The sequence below is a fragment of the Pholcus phalangioides genome, unplaced genomic scaffold (genome assembly GCF_987345545.1).
Source record: "Pholcus phalangioides strain wild (caught in Gottingen) unplaced genomic scaffold, Ppha-v1.0 ptg000001l_1, whole genome shotgun sequence".
NCBI lineage: Eukaryota > Metazoa > Arthropoda > Arachnida > Araneae > Pholcidae > Pholcus > Pholcus phalangioides.
Window position 1 is genome coordinate 23,614,888 of NW_028301594.1, and position 22,511 is coordinate 23,637,398.

The 22,511-nt window shown below is 36.8% G+C and overlaps 2 protein-coding genes across 2 annotated transcripts; both read right to left on the reverse strand.

Moving 5' to 3' along the window:
- Window positions 1-928: 928 nt before the first annotated feature.
- LOC149090133 (palmitoyltransferase ZDHHC3) lies at window positions 929-21,784 on the reverse strand. Its single transcript, XM_089232383.1, has 6 exons — window positions 21,576-21,784; window positions 17,178-17,475; window positions 13,189-13,410; window positions 6,073-6,154; window positions 5,314-5,444; window positions 929-5,075 (listed from the first exon to the last, which is right to left on the reverse strand). The coding sequence occupies exons 1-6, from the start codon at window positions 21,593-21,595 to the stop codon at window positions 4,914-4,916; spliced, it is 915 nt and encodes a 304-aa protein (XP_089088509.1). The 5' UTR covers window positions 21,596-21,784; the 3' UTR covers window positions 929-4,913.
- On the reverse strand, window positions 11,531-12,688 carry LOC149090134 (uncharacterized). Its single transcript, XM_089234403.1, has one exon. The coding sequence runs from the start codon at window positions 12,686-12,688 to the stop codon at window positions 11,531-11,533; it is 1,158 nt and encodes a 385-aa protein (XP_089090529.1).
- Window positions 21,785-22,511: the final 727 nt, after the last annotated feature.

The window sequence follows — 22,511 nt, forward strand, 5'->3', positions numbered from 1 at the left end:
AATGAGATGATTTTAGAACATCTGTCTGTTCATATCTAGAACAACATTCTCCTCGGAGATCACGACCACGTTTAGTATGAAATTTAAGGCTCTCAGCCTTTTTAATGGACGCTGTTGCTCCTATGATAATTTTAAATAAAATTTCAACAATGATTCCTGTTTAGGCTACTAAATAATTCGGCCTATACCCAGAGCCGCCCTTACTAGATGTGAAGCCCGGTGTGAAAATAATAGTGGGGCAAAGGTGCATCTTAACAATTTCGGGGCACCAAAAAATATTTAAGACCACACACTTTTATATATTTTGTAAAGGGGAATCGGCATCCATTATTTCAGAATATACATGCCCAGAAATATCCATACAAAATATTTTAAAAACACAAATAAATGTAAATTGATGCAAAAATTTACGAAAATTTAACACTGAAGGTAATTTTAAACCAGTTTCCCAAATTTTGTGTTTGACCTCTCCCTTCTTCAGGAATTGTGTGTGTGTGTGTGTGTATATATATATATATCTCACTTCCCCCCCAAATTTTAGTCCACATATAGCTCCTACCGCCCCACAACCATCCTCAGGAATGTGTGACAGGCGCGGGCCCCGCACTCACGGTAACAGTTGAAAAAAAAGCATGTCAATGAATTTTTTTTAAATCAATGCATTTTAAACAGGGGGCCCAATTAAAAAGGGCTCCAAAATTATTGAAGGCTTTGACCAACTCTTATATAAAGTATTTCTTTCACTAATTCTGAATTTTCAACAATTCTGAAATTACTTCTTTCATCAGTTTCGAATTTTCATAGGTACTGATCTATATATTTTTTTAATTATTTTCTTATTCATCAATTTTTAATTTATATTAGGTCCTGATTTTCATTAGTTTTGGAATTATTTGAAGACAGTATTGAGAAATAAATACAACATAAAAAAGACTAAAAAAAATTAATCTTTATTGGACGTGTATACATAATGTGTATATGTATAATATAATATATATATTCATTTTTTGACTCGTACAAAGAATATTTTCTATCACATATAGCGCACTATGTACATAACTCTGTCAGAAAAATATTCATGCAAAATTCAAAATGCATTATACTCCTATCCTTGCCCGATACAAGCTTCTCATTTCCCCATGATTCATGAGAATAATTATTTGCGATTTATTGAGATTTTTCTTATTTATAACTAAAATAACTATATCGCATGGCAGGATAATTCATCAATCAAGATGCTTTCCCCCGCCTATATTTTAATGAGGAATGTATCAAGAGAGAAAAAAAAGTTTTGATGAATGAATAAGCATGCTATGCATACAATTCTAAAGGTTTCATCTAAAAACTACTCACATAAAAATAAATAGTATTATTTTTTGGTTTCACAACGGAAACAATAAGAAAAGCACCCAAAATTATTTTACTTTAGGAATGTGAAATGACTTTGATAATAAGCCAAGAAAATGAACATAGTTTTATCGCATATATGTCATTCTACGATATGCTATAGCAATGGATTAACTGCAAACAATGATTGCTATGACATTAAAACAGACATGGTATGACAGCGGTATATGAGATCAAGCTCTTTTTACACAAATACATTTCATCTAAGCATGGGCGCACAAACTTTTAGGCATGAAAGCCATACATTGCCTAGAATAAACTTTTGCAGCCTGAATAAGAGTGAAAGTTCTTGTTCATGGATCGTGTGTATTAATGAAAAACACATAAAATTCAGAGAGAGGGGGAGATAGACAGCTTTTTCTCAGCCCAATATACCAAGGAAACAGATATTTTCAGGATATTTTATCAAGGTGAACTCGAAAAGAAAAAGTCATCTGGTCTCCACCGAGACTCAAATGCAAGCTCTGGCAAACCAGGAAAGCATGCTACCTTCTACACCATTGCAGACATGACCCTGCCTTCCTTATTTCACACACTGTGGCGTGAGGTGCTGAAGTAGAGGAATTAGTATCCTATCTTAACTTCAGCAAATGGATCCCAGGTGGGATGGTAAAATTCATTCACTGATAAAATTCATTCAAAAACATTTAATTGGTGCTGAGGTACTCTTTTTCTGCATAGTTATCATTGTGTCTAACTCAATAATTATCATAATTCTATTTCTCATACATATTATACTCAACCGCATATGTAAAGATAGATATTTTGAAAGATAAAATTCCAGAAGGGGCCCAGATTAGTCTAGGAGTCGTAGTCTGTGCACTCATGATTTATATCACTAGTGCACAAACTGCTGGTGGACCATATATTATCTATGATTAGTTGAGTCATAGGCTATAAAAAGCTGAATTACTTTGAGATCAATATATGAATAAAAAAACTGATGAAACCACTATGATGATACTCATTTTGAGTGGTACAGAGGTCATTTCTGCATAATTATTAGGATGATTTATATATGTATATCACATTTAACTTCGGGTCCTAGAATCATATTTTAAAGTAAAGCAAACACTCGATAATTCCAGCACATATCAGACCAGGGTGTGCCAAAACTGCTGGGTTACTGGAAGTTAATTTAAGAAGCACATTTGAATAATATAAACTTTTGCACACAGACATGCAGTGGAATGTTTTCCTCTTTTATGCATGAAGAAAACCAGCCTAAAAACAATGGATTACAGGACCAGCCAGATTATAGAGTGTCTACTGTAATGGAATATTTTTAGTATTGTTCTGTGTGGAAAATAAAGTTCTCGAAATGGTCAGTGTGCCAGAGTTTGTGCACCCATGATCTAAAGTATACAAACATCATAATAACAAAAAAATCATCTGCAACAAGAAAAATTTCATTATGCCTCATTGTCTGTACAAGATAAGGTAAGAAAAGCGCAGGTCAACATAACTCTATCAACAGCATTCAATGCATTTTTTACATTTAATGTGGTAGAAACTAAAAATTCAGAAGTATTTAATACATTGTGTATGAAACTACATAGGAATACAATATGCACACATATGGCACATGTAGACAAAGATATTTCTATCATTTCATGATAACTAGCCAAAGAACATGACGATGCCAGTCTAACCATAAAGCAACAATGATTGTCATCATTAACTATGCTTATGAATTAGAAGAATTACCAATAAAATAGCAACAAACTAATTTCATTTTTTGTGTGAAATTCTAAATAAAATTCCATTTTTATAAATCATTTGCTACAAAATAATGATAATTATTTCAGATTTGAGAGCATAAACAAACACTTTGCTGAACTGTTAAAATTTATTTAGATATTTGCTTTTGTTCTTCAATTTTTGAAAAAAAAAAATGTTTAATTAACTCTTATTAGTTTTTTTTTTCCTAGTGAAAATAAGTAGAGTCGAATCCCATTTTAACGAAGACTGTTAAAGTAAAAATCTTGTTTTAATGAACGCTTTTCTAATCCCTCAGATGAGTTTGCATAGGAACAATGCAAAAACATGTGGAATTTCTTTATATCAAAATTTCATTATAACGAAGTGATTTCTCCAGTCTCTTGGAGTTTGTTATAACGTGATTCAACTGTATGACATTATATATTACATTGCAATAACTCTATTTTTACATTCCTGGGGTCCCTGGGGCATGGGTAAATCAAAAAACCCGGGTCCTTACTATGTGAAAGTGTCTTGTGGCATGTGAGAATTATTGTACACATGAAAGAGTTCTCTGGACGTGTTATTACTAATAACAAATTTACGTGAAAAACCATGTAACATCTAATCCTGGTATAAATTCAGAAATAAAATGTCTACATGACTTTCAAATGAAAGTGTTTCATGGCCAATCATGTTTCATGAATAAATAACATTCTGAATAAAAGGTGAATTTGGAAGTTCTTTGAGGTTAAGGTAGTAGGGAGTTCATTAAGGTGCCTTATTTTCCAGAAATTATAGTAATAAAGATTTTAAATAAATGAATATAGTTCAGTATACTTTAATCAATCTAATATCTATATAAAAAGTATTTTTGTAATAATGTCAAGCCCTACTGCAGAGAATCAATCTTATGCAAAAATCTCTGGATGCAACAAACAAAATTTTTAGTCCCTTTTACTAAAATGTTCCCTCATTAGAGTGGATATACGGAATCACATTTTCAGTCCCTTGAAGTTGAATCAGGGGATTTTCCTGTTTGACGGTAGCGTACTCAGTGAACCTTGTTCAATATTTCTTATATGAGCAATGTTTGTATTCAATAAAACAAAAGCTAGTCATGTCAGAGAGATTTCAGTGTTATTAGCTATTATTGAAAGAATTTTACAGTTGGCTGAAAAAAGAAATATAAGCTATTGATATTGAAGGAACTTTGACCAAAGATACTGAAGGACCAGACACACCCCGCTTCCCAAGAAATATAAGCTGCAGCATCATTTAGGTTGATTTTGTCTATCATAGCGAAATATGTCAAATGTGTTTACAATTTTTTGTCTAATTGTTTAATATACAAACAAGTAAAATTATATAACTAAAAACACAGATATAATGCACATATACACCACAAACAAACAAAAGTATGCTGCAAAAAAAAAAAAAAAAAAATGAATAAATAACATTTGGAAGATAAAAAAAAACATCCTGAATGGATGTGGATTCAAAAATGAATTTAAAAATATTATTTATAAAAAAAAACATTATGGGATATTACAGATCTTCTGGTATTAAAGATGCATTTATTATAATTATTACTAATAATTCAAATCGAAAATGATATTTTCTTGTGTGAAATATTCATGTCATGATTGATTAACAATGTCCAAATATTGCAAAAAAATATATATTTAAAAAATTGAAAATCACAATACACCTACATAAAAAAAAATCTTGACACAAAATTATTAACGTCACCAGGTAGGACAATGATAAAAAAATATTTTCAACAGCACAATTTATACCTTGTCTCAAACAGAATATAAATACCCATCGCTTTTACCAAAATGAAGGACAGGACCATGGAACGGTGAGAACCATATCAAAGAAAACCGGCCAAACACAGAGCGCAAACTACGCCAAGGCGACCTCTTTTGCCATCGTACTGATTCCCTCTTTAGTTGTTCTATACCCTGAAAAAAAAAAATTAATACATGTTTTTTTCACACAATACAATTATAATTATTTTGGTTATATTTAGAAAAACATTGATCCCTGTAAAATATAATTTCAATGTTCAATTTACTTAATATCATGAAAAGTTATACAGTATATTGCAAATTTATTGCATTACAAATTATTATATTGTGTTGTGTTGTAAACATTGTGATATTTACACCACAATGTTCTTGATACACATAACAAACTTACAGTCTCGTCATTCCATATTGCTTGCACTTGTGTACCAAACATAACACATGTGAATATTGCAAACAGCAAAGCTTCAAAAATAAGTAGTATGAGCAAAATAATGGTTGCTGGTGGAGACTTTTTCGAACATTCTGAAATTAAAATTTATCATTATTACTACACATGCTGATAATTTTGATCAAAAATAAGAAAAATTCCATTGATTAAACAATTCAGAATGTTTGTAAAGTCAAACCTAATTACAAAAAAATATAATTGATGCAGAACAATTTATTTGGTCACACATTAACCTATTTTCATCCGGAAGTGAAATAATCCGTGAGATTGCATGTTCTTTTTATTGACAAAAAAATTAACAATTTGTTTTTACATTATACACAAACCATGTATTTTATAGATGCATGGAGATATAGCACAAGTAAAAATTCAGAGGGAGGATGCAAATGGGCTAAAGAAAAGCAAAAATTCTTTTTTTTTAACTAATTAAAATTTAGTGAATAACACGAAATTTTGTTTATGGAAGATACAATCAAATTATTTTACAATGAATGTCAAAGACAGAAAATTTGGTTCCCTGTATCTGATCTAATAAATATCCCATAAGACAGGACCAAAAATTATATTTGTATATATCCTTATTTTTGCTTATTATAAGCAAAAATTTGCAGCAATGGGATTTGACTGTAACTGTCCTAGTCTTTTCGTTTTCATGTTAAAAAGGGGATTAAATGTTTAATAAATCTTTTGAACAAAACTTACTGTTCCAATCTGTATTAACACATTGGACAAAATGACAGACAGCCAAAATGAAAGCATGAGTTGATATCACAGCAATGTACAACTACAGAGAATGAATAAATGGGTTAATATGCATAAAGAAAACATGTCACTTGAAAGTAAGAATTTTCACAAAAAATGAAAGGCAGAGAAAAAATACAGTTATTCTCACTTAAAAAATCTCTGCTCAAGATGTTTTCCTGACTAAAATTAATTGTTTCTAGACTCTTGATCCCCCCATACCCTTATATTTTAGTATAGATCCTCTCTTCTACCCCCCTTATATTTTTCTTTTTGAGAAATTCCTCATCAAATACTCTTATATTATATGGCTGTATGCATTAAGCAGGATTCACTAAACATAAACATTTATGTAAACTTGACAAACATGCTTTGGATCCAAGTTTCCCTGATGCCATGTGGGAAAAATTAACTTCAATTAAATCCTGTTTCTTAGGCTTGCTAAAGAAAATTTGAAAGATTCAATTAAATTTTTTAAAGAGTCTGATGATTGCTACTTTAGATTGTAAAAATTGATAAGGTAGAGTAATAGTATGCAATTATTCCACTATGTGCACCGACAAAGTACTATAACTGCCATTTATAGTTAAAGTCTGAAGTATAACAAAAAGATAGACTACTTAGGGTCATTGACTGTAATATATGCATGATACAGTAAATAACCACTCATTATCTATATGAGTGGTTCACAGCCTTCTGAAGCATCCAGCCAGGTTAATTTATTATTGTGAGTGGAAAGCCAGGTCATACACATGACTAACGGGAAGTAAATGGGGGAAAATGAAATGATGAATCACTTGTGACCTGCTTTTACTGATGTCAGGGTCTGGCAGTCAAGAAAGAGAAACACTGATCTATATTACACAGGGTAAAAACGTAAGTCTGCTTCACCTCAAATAACTGGTAATCCATTAGATATAGAAACATGCTTTCAAAATTAGAAAAAAAATATTTTAAATAACATGTCCACATCTTAGATGTCATTTACTCTATTGAAAGCGTATATGTACCGAGATAGACAATTTTAATTTTTATACGGTCCTGTTCTCTGACTTTCAATTAGAAAGTTTTTGCCCTATCACTTAACGAAAAAAATAATAATGTTTTCAAGCGCAATATTTGCTGAGATATTTGAATTAGAAAAATTACTGAAAATGAGGGAAAAAAACAGCATATGAAGTCTACAATGTGCTTGTTAGTTAGCTTATGCAAGTTCTCTCACTAATTTTCAGTGATTTTTAAATTCAAATGCCTCAGCGTATCAGTTATATTCGAGTGAATGTAAAAACCAATAGGTATATTGGTTGGATTTTCTACGTTTTATCAAACAGCTTTTACAAAATTACTATGGTGTGATCCAAGCCCAATTCCAGTTCTGAGATTTTGTCAATTTAAACTTTTGAGTTGTTATGAAAAATAGTAAAAATTATCTAATTCATAAAAATTAGCTAAAGTGAATTTAATCTTATAGTAGATGCATAACTGGCTCGTGGTTCATAACTGTTCATATCATGAAATAATTCTAATAAACTGCAGTAGTTTGTCAAACAATTTTGAACACTTTTGCTCAAAAGTTGATGATAATGTCACGTTTGTTACAAACGGATCAAACACGGTGAATTATTTTATTAGGCTAAGCACAATACAGGGACGAAAGGAATAGCGTGACCGAACACAACGAATACGCAGATCAAACTGCCCAAAAAACAAAATAATCAAAAAGAATTAACTTAAGTCACCATAGCAACCAATAGTTCAAAGAAATGAGATGGAGAAGACAGTCCTTTGTAAAGGCTTGTAGCCCTCATACGTTGCATTGCTCCCTCTTCACAGAAACAGCGTCCCGCTGTTTGTACGACGGCTCATGAGACTTGTTGTCAGCCTTGTTCCTCTCCTTGTTCCTCCTTAGTATTGTCGTCGTTGGAACAGGAACTGTCCTGAGCGTCCGGGTCATTGTACGGTTTCATACGGAGCACATGAACAACATCTCTTGATTTCCGCCGTCGTGAAGCAGGATCAAAATCTTCTACCGCATAATTCACATCTGATAATTTTCTCAAAACTTTATACGGGCCAAAGTACCTCTTCATCAATTTTTCCGACAGCCCGACTTTTCTTACAGGTGTGAAAATCCACACTAGATCTCCAGGCTTGTAGTCTACCATTCGGTGTTGAGAATCATAACGTCGGCTGTCATATTGTTGAGCCTGTAAAGTTCGCAGCCGTGCTATCTGCCTTGCCTCTTCTGCTTGTGCAATTAATTGGCCAAGATGATCAGATTCCGGTTCACCCGAACTGTATGGGAACATAGTGTCTAGGGTAGTTTCAGCTTCGCGTCCATGTAATAAATAAAAAGGTGTAAATCCAGTAGTTTCTTGTCGAGCAGTGTTATAGGCAAACGTGACGAATGGTAGGATTTCATCCCAGTTTTTCTGCTCGACATCGACATACATGGACAACATATCTGCTAGCGTTTTGTTAAAACGTTCTGTGAGGCCATTCGTCTGAGGATGATACGCCGTGGTCAATCTGTGGGTCACATTACAAAGCCTGTTGAGTTCAGCAACGAGTCTTGACTGAAAAACCTGTCCCCGATCGGTTATAAGAGTTCTCGGAGCTCCATGTTTTAGCATAATTTCTTCGACGAAAAACTTGGCTACCTCTGGTGCATCTGCTGAAGGCAGTGCTTTTGTTATAGCATACCGGGTAAAATAGTCAGTACTCACAATGATCCATTTATTTCCTGCTCGAGACTTTGGAAACCGTCCAAGCAGATCCATACCAATACGACAGAAGGGTGCTTCTGCTGGAGGAATGGGAATCAAACGGCCCGGTGGTTTTTGAGCTACGTTTTTTCTTCGCTGACATTCCTTGCAATGCAATACATAGCGACGTACGCTTCGATATAGACCGGGCCAGGAGAATCGCTTTCGTATTCGGTCGTAAGTTTTCGCAAATCCCAAATGGCCTGCTGTTAAGGAATCATGGAAATGTCTGAGGATGTCCAACCGTAGATGTTTCGGAATAACAGGTAGCCACTTTTTTTCCGCCGGATCAAAATTCTTCTTGCACAAAACGCCGTCGATAACCTCAAAGTCGGTCTTAAGAGAGCCGCTTGACCCTTCATAAGCATGGATCTTATTAGCTACATCGGGATCCTTGAGTTGTTCACTTGCTAGGTCGAGGACTGAAGTTATGACACTAATGTCCTCTGGCACGGAGCTTTCGTCAACGGGGTACCTTGAAAGGCTGTCGGCATCATTATGTTTTCTTCCGCTTCTGTATACTATTGAGACCTCGTACTCTTGCAGTCTCAGCGCCCATCGTGCTAACCGTCCGGAAGGATCTCTCAGGCTGGCTAGCCAGCACAAGGCATGATGGTCGGTAACAATCTTGAAAGGCTTTCCGAAAATATAGGGTCGAAATTTTGTAATGGCCCATATGACCGCAAGACATTCTCTCTCCGTGGTGGAGTAGTTTTTCTCGGCTTTTGATAGAGTTCTGGACGCGTATGCTATAACTTTCTCTTTCCCGTTCTGATGTTGGACTAGCACTGCTCCTATTCCGTAACCACTGGCATCGGTATGTAACTCTGTTTCAGCCTTCTCATCAAATAGCCCTAATACTGGGTCGGAAGTTAGGGCTTTCTTTAGAACTTTAAAAGCTTCTTCTTCATCTTTTTCCCAACGAAATTTTACGTCATTTTTCAATAAATTTTGCAATGGAGCAGCTTTCAGACAGAAATCCTTTATAAACCTTCGGTAGTAAGAGCCGAGCCCTAAGAAACTCCTCACATCTCGGATGTTTTGTGGAACAGGAAAATTTGTAATGGCTCTTACTTTATCTGGATCTGGTCTAATTCCCTCGGCATTCACAACGTGGCCAAGAATTTTAATTTCCGGTGCTGCAAACAAACATTTCTTTGGGTTCAAGTGAAGACCTGCGTCTTGAATGCATTGAAAAACAGCTGTTAAACGGTTAAGATGTTCATCGAATGTCTCGGAAAAGACGACGATGTCGTCGAGGTAGCATAAGCACATATTCCACTTAAGGTGACGAAGGAGATTGTCCATCATGCGCTCAAAAGTTGCTGGAGCATTACAAAGTCCAAATGGCATCACCTTAAATTCGTATAGTCCTTCTGGTGTTACGAAAGCAGTCTTTTCACGGTCAGCTTCATCAACCTCAATCTGCCAATAGCCACTGTATAAATCCATGGTGGAGAAATACTTTGCGCCCTTTAGAGAATCCAAAGTATCGTCTATACGAGGTAGTGGGTAGACGTCTCTTTTGGTAATTCTGTTTAATCTGCGGTAATCGACACAAAATCGCCAAGTGCCATCCTTTTTCTTGACAAGAACTACAGGAGAGGACCAGGGGCTTTCAGATGGCTGAACGACTTCTTTTTTCAGCATCTTTTCAACTTCCTCTTGAATTATTCGACGTTCAGCAGGTGATACCCTATAAGGTCTTTGGTTGATGGGAGAATGGTCTCCAGTGTTGATTTTGTGCTTCACGTTGAGTTTGTAACTCCCCACCTTACCTCCATCACCAAAAGCTTCCGGAAACTGTTCTAGCAATAGAAGCAATTTCTTTTGATGTTCACTATCAAGATCCGTTGACAACATTTGCGAATAATCGACTGGACTCGCATTACTCTTGCTAACATTCTCGTACGACAGCACTTCCGATAAAGCATTCACATAGTTACAGTCAAGTTGTTCGGCGTGGCCAACGCACATGTTCTTCAAGATACGTCGAGGTTGGGCTAGCCCATTAGCGACCCACAGTTCCCCTTTGTTATTAGCGAGGCTCATGATGGTTGATGGGATGGCAACTTCTTGGTTCATCAATAAAAACCTATTATTTTCTACGATAACGTCAATGTCATTATCCAGCATAGGAGCAGATACTTGTATCTTAGTTACTGAGCGTGCTGGTATGGTATAATCCTCTACAGCGTACAACCCCCCTTTCTGCGTAGACCGATGATCATGTAAGATCTCTTCAAACGTAAATTCTAACTTGCCACAGTCTATGATTGCTTGAGACGCTTCTAGAAAATCCCAACCGAGGATGACATCATGGCTACATTTCGGCATAATTGTGAATTCCACTGGTTGACTGTGACCATTGACGGTGAGACGAAGAGTACAGGTTCCAAGAGGTTTTACATAACTGCCATTAGCGACTTTTAAGATAACATCTTGTGAGGAACATTTTTCACTATTTACAAACATAATTTTGCGTAAATGACGTCGAAAATCTTCTGAGATCACAGAGAAAGAGGCTCCAGAGTCCACTAGTGCACGTATGGGATGGTCGTCGAGGATAACATCAACATGATTTCCGAGCATCTTAGCGACATTGGGAGGATTTTGAAAAATAGCGGCCTCACCTCCAACAAAGGTCGCGCGGCTTAGTTTTCCTCATTTCGTCGATTCGGCGACTGACTAGAACGTCTATACGGCGACGGGGATCTGTAGCGGCGTGTCGGTGATCGTCCACGAAACGGGCTGGATGGAGGGGTCCTGGCGGCTGGTATGCTGGTCTCGTCGGTTATGCGGCTGTTACTGGGGTATGACGAAGCATGACGGCCTTGGCTGTTGCGGTAGGTGTCAAAGATGGCCCTTCGCTCTCGACAATAGCGTACGACGTGTCCGGGACGTCCACAGTGGAAGCAAACGGGACTGTTGTCCTGTGTACGCCACACATCAGTTTTCCTCGGAAGTTGTTCCAATGTTGGTTCCAATCTTGCCGTCCTACGGGTATGCGTCAACTGGCGCTGTCGTCTTGATCCAGGAGAAATCGGCCGTTGACGTTCTCCAGACAGAGAAGCGAGCGACTTTCCCACTTCATCCCTTACGACAGCCTCGATCGCTTGCAGTCCTGGTTGGTGCGTCTCTGCCGGTGGCATGGTTAAGCGCTGGATCTCCTCACGCACAATGTGACGGATAAGAGATGACAAATCCTCTTGTTCCTCGATAGCAGCTATAGGAACAACGTTTGGGAGTCTGGCAAATTTGTTTCGTCCGATCCTTTTCTGCTGCATTTCTTCTATGTAATGGCACCACTTGACGAATTCAGCAGTGGTGGTGACTTCTCTCATCAGCAGCGCCTGGTATACGTCCTCGGCCACTCCTTTCATGAGGTGAGATACCTTGTCCTCTTCTGACATGGCCGGGTCTACTAGATGACAAAGTCCCAATACGTCCTGGATGTATGATGGACTTGGTTCGCCACTCCTTTGCGCTCGACTCTTCAGCCGTTCTTTGGCTCTTCGAACGTACAGCTCGGTGTCACCAAAGGTTTTCTTCAGTTCAGCTTCGAACGTTGACCACGAAGTGAGTGTGTCCTCGTTGTTTTCGAACCACTGCCTCGCAGTACCTTCGAGGAAAAAGTACGCATTGGCCAAGCGATGACTGTCATCCCACCGGTTGAAGTTCGACACTCTCTGATACTCCTTCAGCCACCTCGTCGGATCTTGGTCAGGATCACCTCTGAAAGGAGTGGCCGAGGACGTATACCAGGCGCTGCTGATGAGAGAAGTCACCACCGTTTGTAACAAACGTGACATTTTACCCGGCGCCTCCACCAAAAATGTCACGTTTGTTACAAACGGATCAAACACGGTGAATTATTTTATTAGGCTAAGCACAATACAGGGACGAAAGGAATAGCGTGACCGAACACAACGAATACGCAGATCAAACTGCCCAAAAAACAAAATAATCAAAAAGAATTAACTTAAGTCACCATAGCAACCAATAGTTCAAAGAAATGAGATGGAGAAGACAGTCCTTTGTAAAGGCTTGTAGCCCTCATACGTTGCAATATAATGAATTTATAATCAAAATTCAACATTCCATGCAATCATATTGCAAGCATAATCAAAAGGGCATGATTTAAATATAAAGAGAGAGAGAGAGACAGAAATATGTGGTAAATCTATTTCATGAAGTAAGTAAAGGATTCAAAATGGAGTTTTTGCATACAGAAATAAATGAAGGAACTTCAGTTTGTTTCTTAATGCGAAAAATATGAAATGGTACTGAACAAATTGCACGAACAACATACAGTGAATAGAACAAAATACTTCTGATTCTTCTCCCCTACACAGTTGTTGACCCAAGGACAGTGGTGGTCCATCTTACGTATGCAACGTTGACACACGCTGCAGTGATGTGCTCTCTCGGGCTTGATGCAGCAGCATTTTGGACACTTGTATACAACCTGGCCCTCTGGCATCCCCATCAGTTGTATTGTTTCTTTAGTGGCATTTCCTTGTGGAACTGCGCCCTGCGAAAATAAGGAAGAGAAACAATAGGAATGAGCATTTATTTACAGACAATCACAGATCAAGACATTGTACAATGTCAAGGAAAGTAGAATTTGAATAATCTATATATATAAAATTGAGAGAGTGTGTTTTCTCTATACAAATCTACAATTTTAGATATATCAGCACCAAATTTTGCATATATGCCAAACAGGACCTGGATTGTGAATGATAGGCTTTCTTTTTTTTCCTTTAAAACTGAGCACAATTCAGGACTATCACCATCTATGGGCGATTTACTACCTAGTAAGCTGTGCTGGAAGTGTTACTGTGTGTGTGTACCTAAGTCTGAGTGTGAATGTAGTGTTGTGTGATTTTTTTTAAGTGCTGCCATCTATATTTCAGAAATGAAGCGAGTAATGTGTTATGACTGAATTACATTTATACTGTTTGTAGGTCTGTTGCTCTCTGTGAATGATAGGCTACTTTAAAAGTTCGTCATAGCTGGGCAAATGCCCGAAATGGATCAAAAACTGCCAGGCAACAATTTTTTCTGGGCCTCAACAATGGCTTTTGGAATGTTTACTTTGGTTATTGTGGTTCCCTAGCAATGTGTTTCAGAATGTGTTTATTATGCATATGCATGATAAACCTTATATAATGGTTTGCCACTTCTTTAATGCTGCCAGTATAATATAATAGCTCATTTCTTTATAATGGTTTGCCACTCTGTCAATCCTCCGAGTAATTGAAGAAAACGTGGTTGAGCGATGGGTATTATAGGCAGTGAAATAATAAATTACTAGCAATACAAAACTTAATTTCTGTATATTATAGACTAAATGATAATCATGTTTTAACAGTGAGCCCCACTGATAATGCCAGTCTTTTAATTGCTTTGCGAAATCATGATATTCAAATGTGAACCTACTCAGGAGTTATGACAATTCATCAAGCATATCTACAGCCAAACCTCGCTATAGCAAATATTGGAATATAGGCAGAAAGATATGACCACTGACCGCCCAGAAAGACCATCTTCGGATGGTTTGCGCTCTTTCCCAAAGGAGTTACGTTAGAGGTTCCTTAATCTTTAAGTTTAACTTTACGTTATAGGCTCCAAAGAAATATTAACTTGGAGATGTGTTCGGTTCTGCTCTTTCCCAAAGGGGTGGACAGTTTCGAAGAGCTATTGAGAGCTATTGGAATACAGTGCACATCATTTCATATGATCGCATTGGGACTCAGGGTTTCCGATAACAATAACTGATTGATAGCAGGCCTTCTCTTCTGTTTTCTCCTTCGATCCCACTCCCCTCAAATTATACGTAGATGAAATTTTAAACTATCTCCTTGTTATTTTCAATGTCTCACTGAATGTATCTAACCTGTCCTCTGACTGGAAAATTAATGAGATAATACCCATCCATAAATCAGGTTCACTATCCAATCCCCTTTATTTCAGACCTATCGCAATCACCTCCTCATGCTGCAAGCTTTTTTAACACATAATTGCCAAAGAAATCCGTACTCACCTTGACTTAATTAACTTTTACTTTTCGAACCAACATGGGTTTAGATCATTTGATTATTTTTGTCGCACCACAGTCAGTTTCTGCACATGAGGGCCAATTAGACTGGAACCTACAATTTATTGCCGATCCAAAACAGGCTTGTTTTTTTTTATACTCATCAAGGGGTGGGTACGCTAACCCCTCCATGGGGGGCTCCCTGCCATCATATCGCCATTTCTGTTGTACCCCTACGTCAGGAAAGTTTACTGACAACGATTAACCGGGTGTCAAACTCGTGACACCTCTAAACATTCTTTGGCACTTATCTTACTTTGGCAAGTATCTTATTGATCTCGGCTACCATGCTCCATGGCTTTAGATCTTCATTATCTGTATATACCTAGTTCATCCTTTTCATACATGATCTAACAAACTCCATTGATAAAAACCTCCATCCGTATCATTTTCCTAGATTTTTTCAAAGCATTTGACAGGGTGCCCCATAATAAACTTCCACTAAAACTTTCAAACCTTGGTCTAAATGTTCAACTTGTTAAATGGGTGGAGGCCTTCCTCACTAATTGCAGCCAGTTTGTCTCATTCGAGGGCCAGAACTCCTCATTTCTTCATGTTAAGTCTGGCATGCCCCAGGGTTTTGTCCTCTCACCATTACTATTTTTAATTTATATCAATGATCTACCTAACTCCATTAATTGCCATATCAGACTCTTTGCAGATGATTTTGCCATTCACCAAACAGTTTCCAATACATCCGACCAAGAATCTCTTCAACACAACCTTAACATTATTTCCGAATGGTATTCAAACTGGGATTTGCCGCCCCCCCCCCAGCTCCTCTAAAAAGAGTTTTTACGAAATTTACTTGTAAAAATAATTTCCCCTCGATTTCCATCATTGAATCAACAATTCTTTTGCTCTGAGGTTTCCCATTATAAATATCTCGGTGTTATAATCTCTGCTGGACTATTCACGTTGACTATACTTCCTGCAAATGTCTTCAGAAACTCATTTTCCTTTGTCGCAACCTGAAAAACTCCACCCGTCATGTCCATTACCTGTGCTTCCAGACATATATCCTCAGTGTTCTCTCCTATGCCTGTGAAACTTGGGACCCCCATGTGCAAACCAACATATATGAATTAGAATCTATCCAAAATAAGTCCACATGCTTTATTTTTAACTGCTGGTCTTCGTGTCTCCATTTCGGATCTCAAGCACCAACTCAAAATCCAACCGCTTAAATTTTTTAGACTTTGCTCTCCGTTAACTTTTCTTTTCAAAATCCTCCATGCTTTTTTTAATATCAATACTTCAAACATTCTAATTAAATCCTCTTTTTGTGTTAGGCTTAACCACCCCAAAAAACTGCAACCCACCTTTGCTTCGTCAGATTGTCTCCATATATAGATTTAGTTTCTTTCCAAAAATCATTACCGACTGGAACAACCTCCCACCAAATAGTTGTAGATTGTACTATGATTTCAAAATTTTCTTGTAACATCTCAGTCATTACTTTTGTCATATTTAACCACCTCATCCCCTTGTATAGGCTGCGACCAAGCAATATTGAATGAATACAGTAGAGTCTCGCTTATCCGACATTCCGTACTGCTGCAAAAAAAAGATCAAGCAGCAACTGTCGAGTCTCTCAGAATTTAACATAATGATGAAATAAAGCTCTAGAAACTGCAATTAAATATATTGAATAGCAAGAAGCAGCTACAGGAACTGACTGCACTCGTCAGGAAAGCAGACTATGATCAAAAATGTCATCAATCCACAACAAATTGTATGTATCCCATAGAAACACTACAAGAGGAGTTTGTTTATAGAGAGATAAAACTAGTACATCACACCTAATACACTGCTAACAGAAAATTTAATTATGACTCCACGTACAGCATAGGATGTTCTAACCAGTCGAGGGTTGCCACAAGTCTCCCCTTTCCTCCCAAAGTTAAGATTAAACCAATTACCATTGGTTAGAACTGAGAAAGAACCAAATGTATATAACTATAAATACAATTAACTAATATTATTTTTAAAATCATATTCAGGTCTTCTGTGTGGTAGGCATGATTAGGCTAATACTTTTTATGACATGATCCAGATTGTCTTTTTACAATGGGTATAAACAAATTAATGATTGATCTCTTGAAGTTTTTATAACGAGGTTTGGCTGTGTACAAATGCTGAACTACACATACCAACTATTTCAAATACTTGTATAGTGGGAAATATATTTTACTCACAGGATCAGAAAACATGGACCTCAAATGAGACACCCCAGCAAGGACTGCCAAGAACTGGAAAACTATAAAATTTACAGCGCTATAATAATAATTCGGACTGGGAACCAAGATGACAAACACAACAACGTATTCTGCATATAGCAGAAGGCTCCATGTCAATACTGCACAGAAAATGCCACAGATGTCTTGAACAAACCATAATCGGCCATTGCAGATACGATTGGTTGAATCGTTTTCAGGATCCGGTGGAAAAAGTACAGATGTCTGCCTTGGAAAGACCCTGTTGTTTCTTCTGCTACTGTAATTGGCATTGAGAGAGAAAAAAAGAAATTAGTACACAAACACATCGTCATACTAGAGCAAATTACAGTTGAACTTTTATAACTGGAATTATAAAGATATCAAAATACCTTTAAAATGTTATTCTTTTATAATACAGCAGGACTTGACAAATAAAAAAAAAAAAAAGTACACGGCAGCCAAATTTTTACCACTGGTTGATTATTGCAGTATGGTGATATATGACCAGAGTTGGTATGCAGTAAAGACTGTAAAGTAGCCAAATTTTTAAGGAGCAAAGCATAATTTTTTTTCAGGGAAAGAATTCAGTTTTTTTTTCACCTTTTTCCCCAGGACTTAGCAAACCCTTCCTATGTTTCTGATAAAAGTTCTAAATTTTTTTATGCTGTCCTCAGTCTATATTTTAAACAATCTAGTTGAATTGGTTGAATATTAGAGAAATTGTGCAGCACTAAAGTGTCACCACGATGCTTGTGGAACTTGGATGCTTGCCAAGGTATCTGTACAGTGATGCTTTGGCTAACAAACACCTCAGCTTACAAATTTGTTGTTATTTTCCTGCCCTGGCTAATGAACATTTCTGTTGATATGGATGCACATGCTAACATAAAACAGCTGTGCCATGAGCAAAATTTCAGCACCAATTATCATCAAAGAGAGAGAATTACAGTTACTCGATCCCAATTAACTCAGAATCTTTTCCCAGATGTAACTTCATTTCTCTTTCTGAAATTTTTTTGAACCATTTCATGTAAAATTAAAAATTTACCTGATAGAAAATGCACTGAAAAGAAAAGCTCGTGCTTTCAATGCAAGACTGTTAGCATCAAACTGAACAGTCTGGACATTCTAGGAGATTTTCTTTTTGATCTGCATGCATTAGGCACAAAAATTGACCTCATCAAATTACAAATGGATGGGGACACCTACGAACTTGACTGGGTTTTGCCAACACCAGCTTTAGTACACTGAAGCTAGTTGGTTGTGTGTTAGTGTGAAATTAAAATATAGTCAATTTCTTCATCGTCCTATAGATTCATTCCCATTTAATTTTAAACCTGTTCATTTCAGCCTTCAGTCAGTTTTTGCTTTTTTTTTTATAGTGCTCTGCGGTGATTTGAAAACTTATCTTAAATTTTTAGACAGTATGTGGAATGAATTAAATTATTTTATATAGAAACCTGTGGGAAATCACGTTTTGGCTAACAAACATGATTCCGGAACAATTATCTTTGTTAGACAGGGTCAATCACTATATCATCTTAAAAAATGATTTAATTAAGAGCCTTCAATCTGACCTCTACAAATTTTACTACTTACTACATAGTACATCAGAGCCTGGGGTGCAGTGGGTGCTCGAACACCCACAATATTCTGTACCATCACTCAGAGTAACCCCAGAATTCATTCCAAAATCAAAATTTGCCATATAAAGATCAAGGCAAGCACCTACAGGTGCATAACACTTCCCAGGGTCTCTGCCATACATGCAACTAATAAAAATTCCTCTGAAGAATTTCTAACGACTTGGTCAGGGTTTAAGCTGGATAAAAAATTTCTTTCGCAAAAAAGCGAAAATGGGGGGGAGGGGGGGAAAGCTTTAGCAAAATGCTGCAATGCTAATGTAATAATTCATGGTTGGACGTCTCCTTGCATACCTCCTGTACGCATTTTTGCAAAAGTGGCTGCTACTTTTTTCGCATTCTACGATTTTCTTTCGCATTTTGCGAAAAATGTGACCGTAGCTTAAACCCTGGACTTGGTGCATGCCGAAATGTGTTGTTGGTGCCTATGCAGGGCCTTAACATCATGCCTAAAGAATTTTTTTTTTCAACTGTTTTACAATGATCACCATAATATGGTTCATGCATCATAAGTTGAAATTTGATTAGATATATGGAGGGCATTCAATTACAATTTTAAACATCAATCATATACCTTGAATGCTATGTAGCACATGATCTCTAGATTGAACAGATGGTTTATCATCATTGTTATTTATAGCCCAATGTAGGCCAGTCATTTCAACTTTTTCAGGGGGAGACAACTACTTTACCGCACACCAACTCTGGTCATATATTGCCATACCACAATTTTCAACCAGTGGAGTTGAGTGGGGAATGAAGGCTCCAACTATTGCTGACTTGGATTCGAACCCATGGACCTTGATGGTAACCTTCATAGTGGAAGACACACGTCTTACCATGTGCCACTCGGGTGCCTGGGGGAGACAAAATATTCCACCTTGTTTGTCCATTTCTATTGTATTTTTTAAAACTGGGAGAGAGAGAGAAGACCTGGCCTTCCTAAATGGTGAGCCTGGCCCAATGACACAGTTGTGTATATATATTTTTTATTTTATACATCTCATAATTCTAGACAAATGTTGAACGAAAATCCAACAGATAATATATATATACGTCGCCTGACAGTCCAGTGGTTAGGGAGCTAGCTTCTGACTGTGCAGGTCTGGGTTCAAATCCTGGTACGGGCATGGATGTCTGCTAACACACTAACAAATTCCCTGGACAGATCATAAAGATCTCTAGGGAATACGTGATCATATTATTAAAAAAATAATAATAATAAAATAATATATATATATATATATGCTATGGTAAATGTGATAAATCCAGTTATTATGTATAATAACTGGTTATTATCCAAATTGCCAAGCATTTTGGTAACTGGTAAATTTCGCTGAATTTATCACTTTTACTGGCGATTATGCATAGTACTGTGTTGTTGGCAAATTTTAAAAGTACTAAAAAAATTATGCATAATATTGAAGCATCACATCGTTAAAAAACATGATAAATCATACTATATAATATACGTGATAATTCATACATGCATTGTATCATTATATCAGAGTACGATCTCAATTTTGATCAACATTTGATCAAAATAATAATTGCCAACTCATCTCTACTCATTTGGATTTTTTCTTTCCATATTTACCAAATTCACCAATGATACTAGGGTATTATGCATAACATAATCATGGACAAAAGTGATAAATTTCATGTACTTACTATAGACTTGGTCATTATGCATAATCGCAAGTAAAAGTGATGCTTTCGGTATTTATCAAATCTACCATTGATGCTTGGGCATTATGCATATTCATAGAAAAAAAGTGATAAAATTTATCTAACTCACTAAGACAATTTGTAAGTATGCATATATACAATAACTGATTTATCACATTTACCCCAAACATGTATATTAGCCAAGTGGCAAAGCTTATTGGTTGCTTGCTAGTGAAGAGATTTTGTTGGCAGCATGCCATTGCGGGCATTAATTTTTTCGTTGTTATTTAGTAAATTCCGGGATGCACATCCCTCCTTTGGAAATGCTTGGATATCTCTGAGAGATGTAAAGCGGGGTGTGTTAGATCCTTCAATATATACCCTCTATCATCAGAACTTGATAAATCAAAAAACAATTTAGGCTCCAGCCAAATTTCTTCGAATTTAAGCCAAGCATTACTACAGGAAATGGAATTAGTTATTGGTGCGAACACGAGAATAGATTGCCATCAATTGCGAGGCTACAAACAGGGCCGCAACTAGATACTTAGTCAGCAGGGGCAAGTACACATTTAAGCGGCCTCTCTCGTAATGCTGAAGGTTAAAGGGTTAAATATGGCACCCCGTTTTATCCTGCACACCCAGACCCTGGTTCTCCCGTTAGTTGCGGCTTTGGCTACAAATATGCATTCATCACTTATCTCATGTGGGTCACTTTTCTATAAGTAAGCCTTAATGTCCCGAATTCAAATGAGCTGAATAAGTCTATTTTGAAGATTTGGCTATCATCGCGTTTTCTGAGAAACTTCAAGAAAATTCAGAGCTCTACATTATTATTGCCATCACAATGAGCAGCGTCAATTAAACGAGTGTCATTATTATGTTGCACGTGCTTCCTAATAATAACCAAAGAGACCCAAATCAATGTGAAGCCCCGTGCATAATATGTGAGGTAATAAATCTATAAATAATAACAAACTTCTATTATACATAATTAGACGAAATGATTAATTTTCACGTTGCGGAAATGATCTTTAGAGTGAAATTATTTAATTTTACAATATACCAATCGAGTCGCCCGGCCATGAAACCCTCCTTGGGATGAGATTTTACCACTGGATGTGACGTCAATGCATTATATCGCGAGTTGAAAACATTTAGTTTTATAAAAATAAATCGATATTCAAATCTTTAATCATAATTTTTCTCATCAGTCAATCAATAAAATCGCTCCACCGCTTTTCCAGCGATCGCATCGTAAATAAAGTTGTTTACAAAAATGTCCCAAAGGCTTTCGCAGTTGGTATGCGCATTTATCCCACGTTCTGACGATGACGATTTTATATATATATATTATTATCACAAAAAATGAGTAACTTTGCCTGGTTTTAATTTATACAAAAATTGCCACGTTTTTAAGACAAAATTGAATTTTCTCGAGGGATACTTCATCAGAACATGCCAGAATTTCCTCGTTAATGATGGAAGAAACACACCACCTATTTCGTCAGCTTGAACAGGCTTTATTAACCTCAGTCGTGAAAAAACTTTCAACACTTTACAACAGATGGCACCCCAATTCGCATCCAAAGACCACTCGGACGCAGCAAATACAAAGGCGAACTCTTCGGACGACCAGACGTAAACATCACTCTTCATTCGTGTGAGTTCTGACCACGAGGTCCTGATGACGGCTCTCCATTGAAGAGCCGAAACGCGTCGACCATTCGACCAGTTGAATTTATTTGTCTTAAAAACGTGGCAATTTTTGTATAAATATATATATTATTTCAAGTGGACCTCATTGATATTTTTTGTGACCATATTTCAGCGGGAGAAAAAAAAAATCACGGGATATTGCCAATTGTCGCCAAGACGAAATTGCTGAAGCAGCCGAAAATCTCTCAACGAATCCGCAGGAATTATTTTTACGTTAGGAAAATACAGTAGAAAAGGGGTTGGTAGCTACCTATGGGTAGCAAGGGCTTCCGAGATGGGTCGT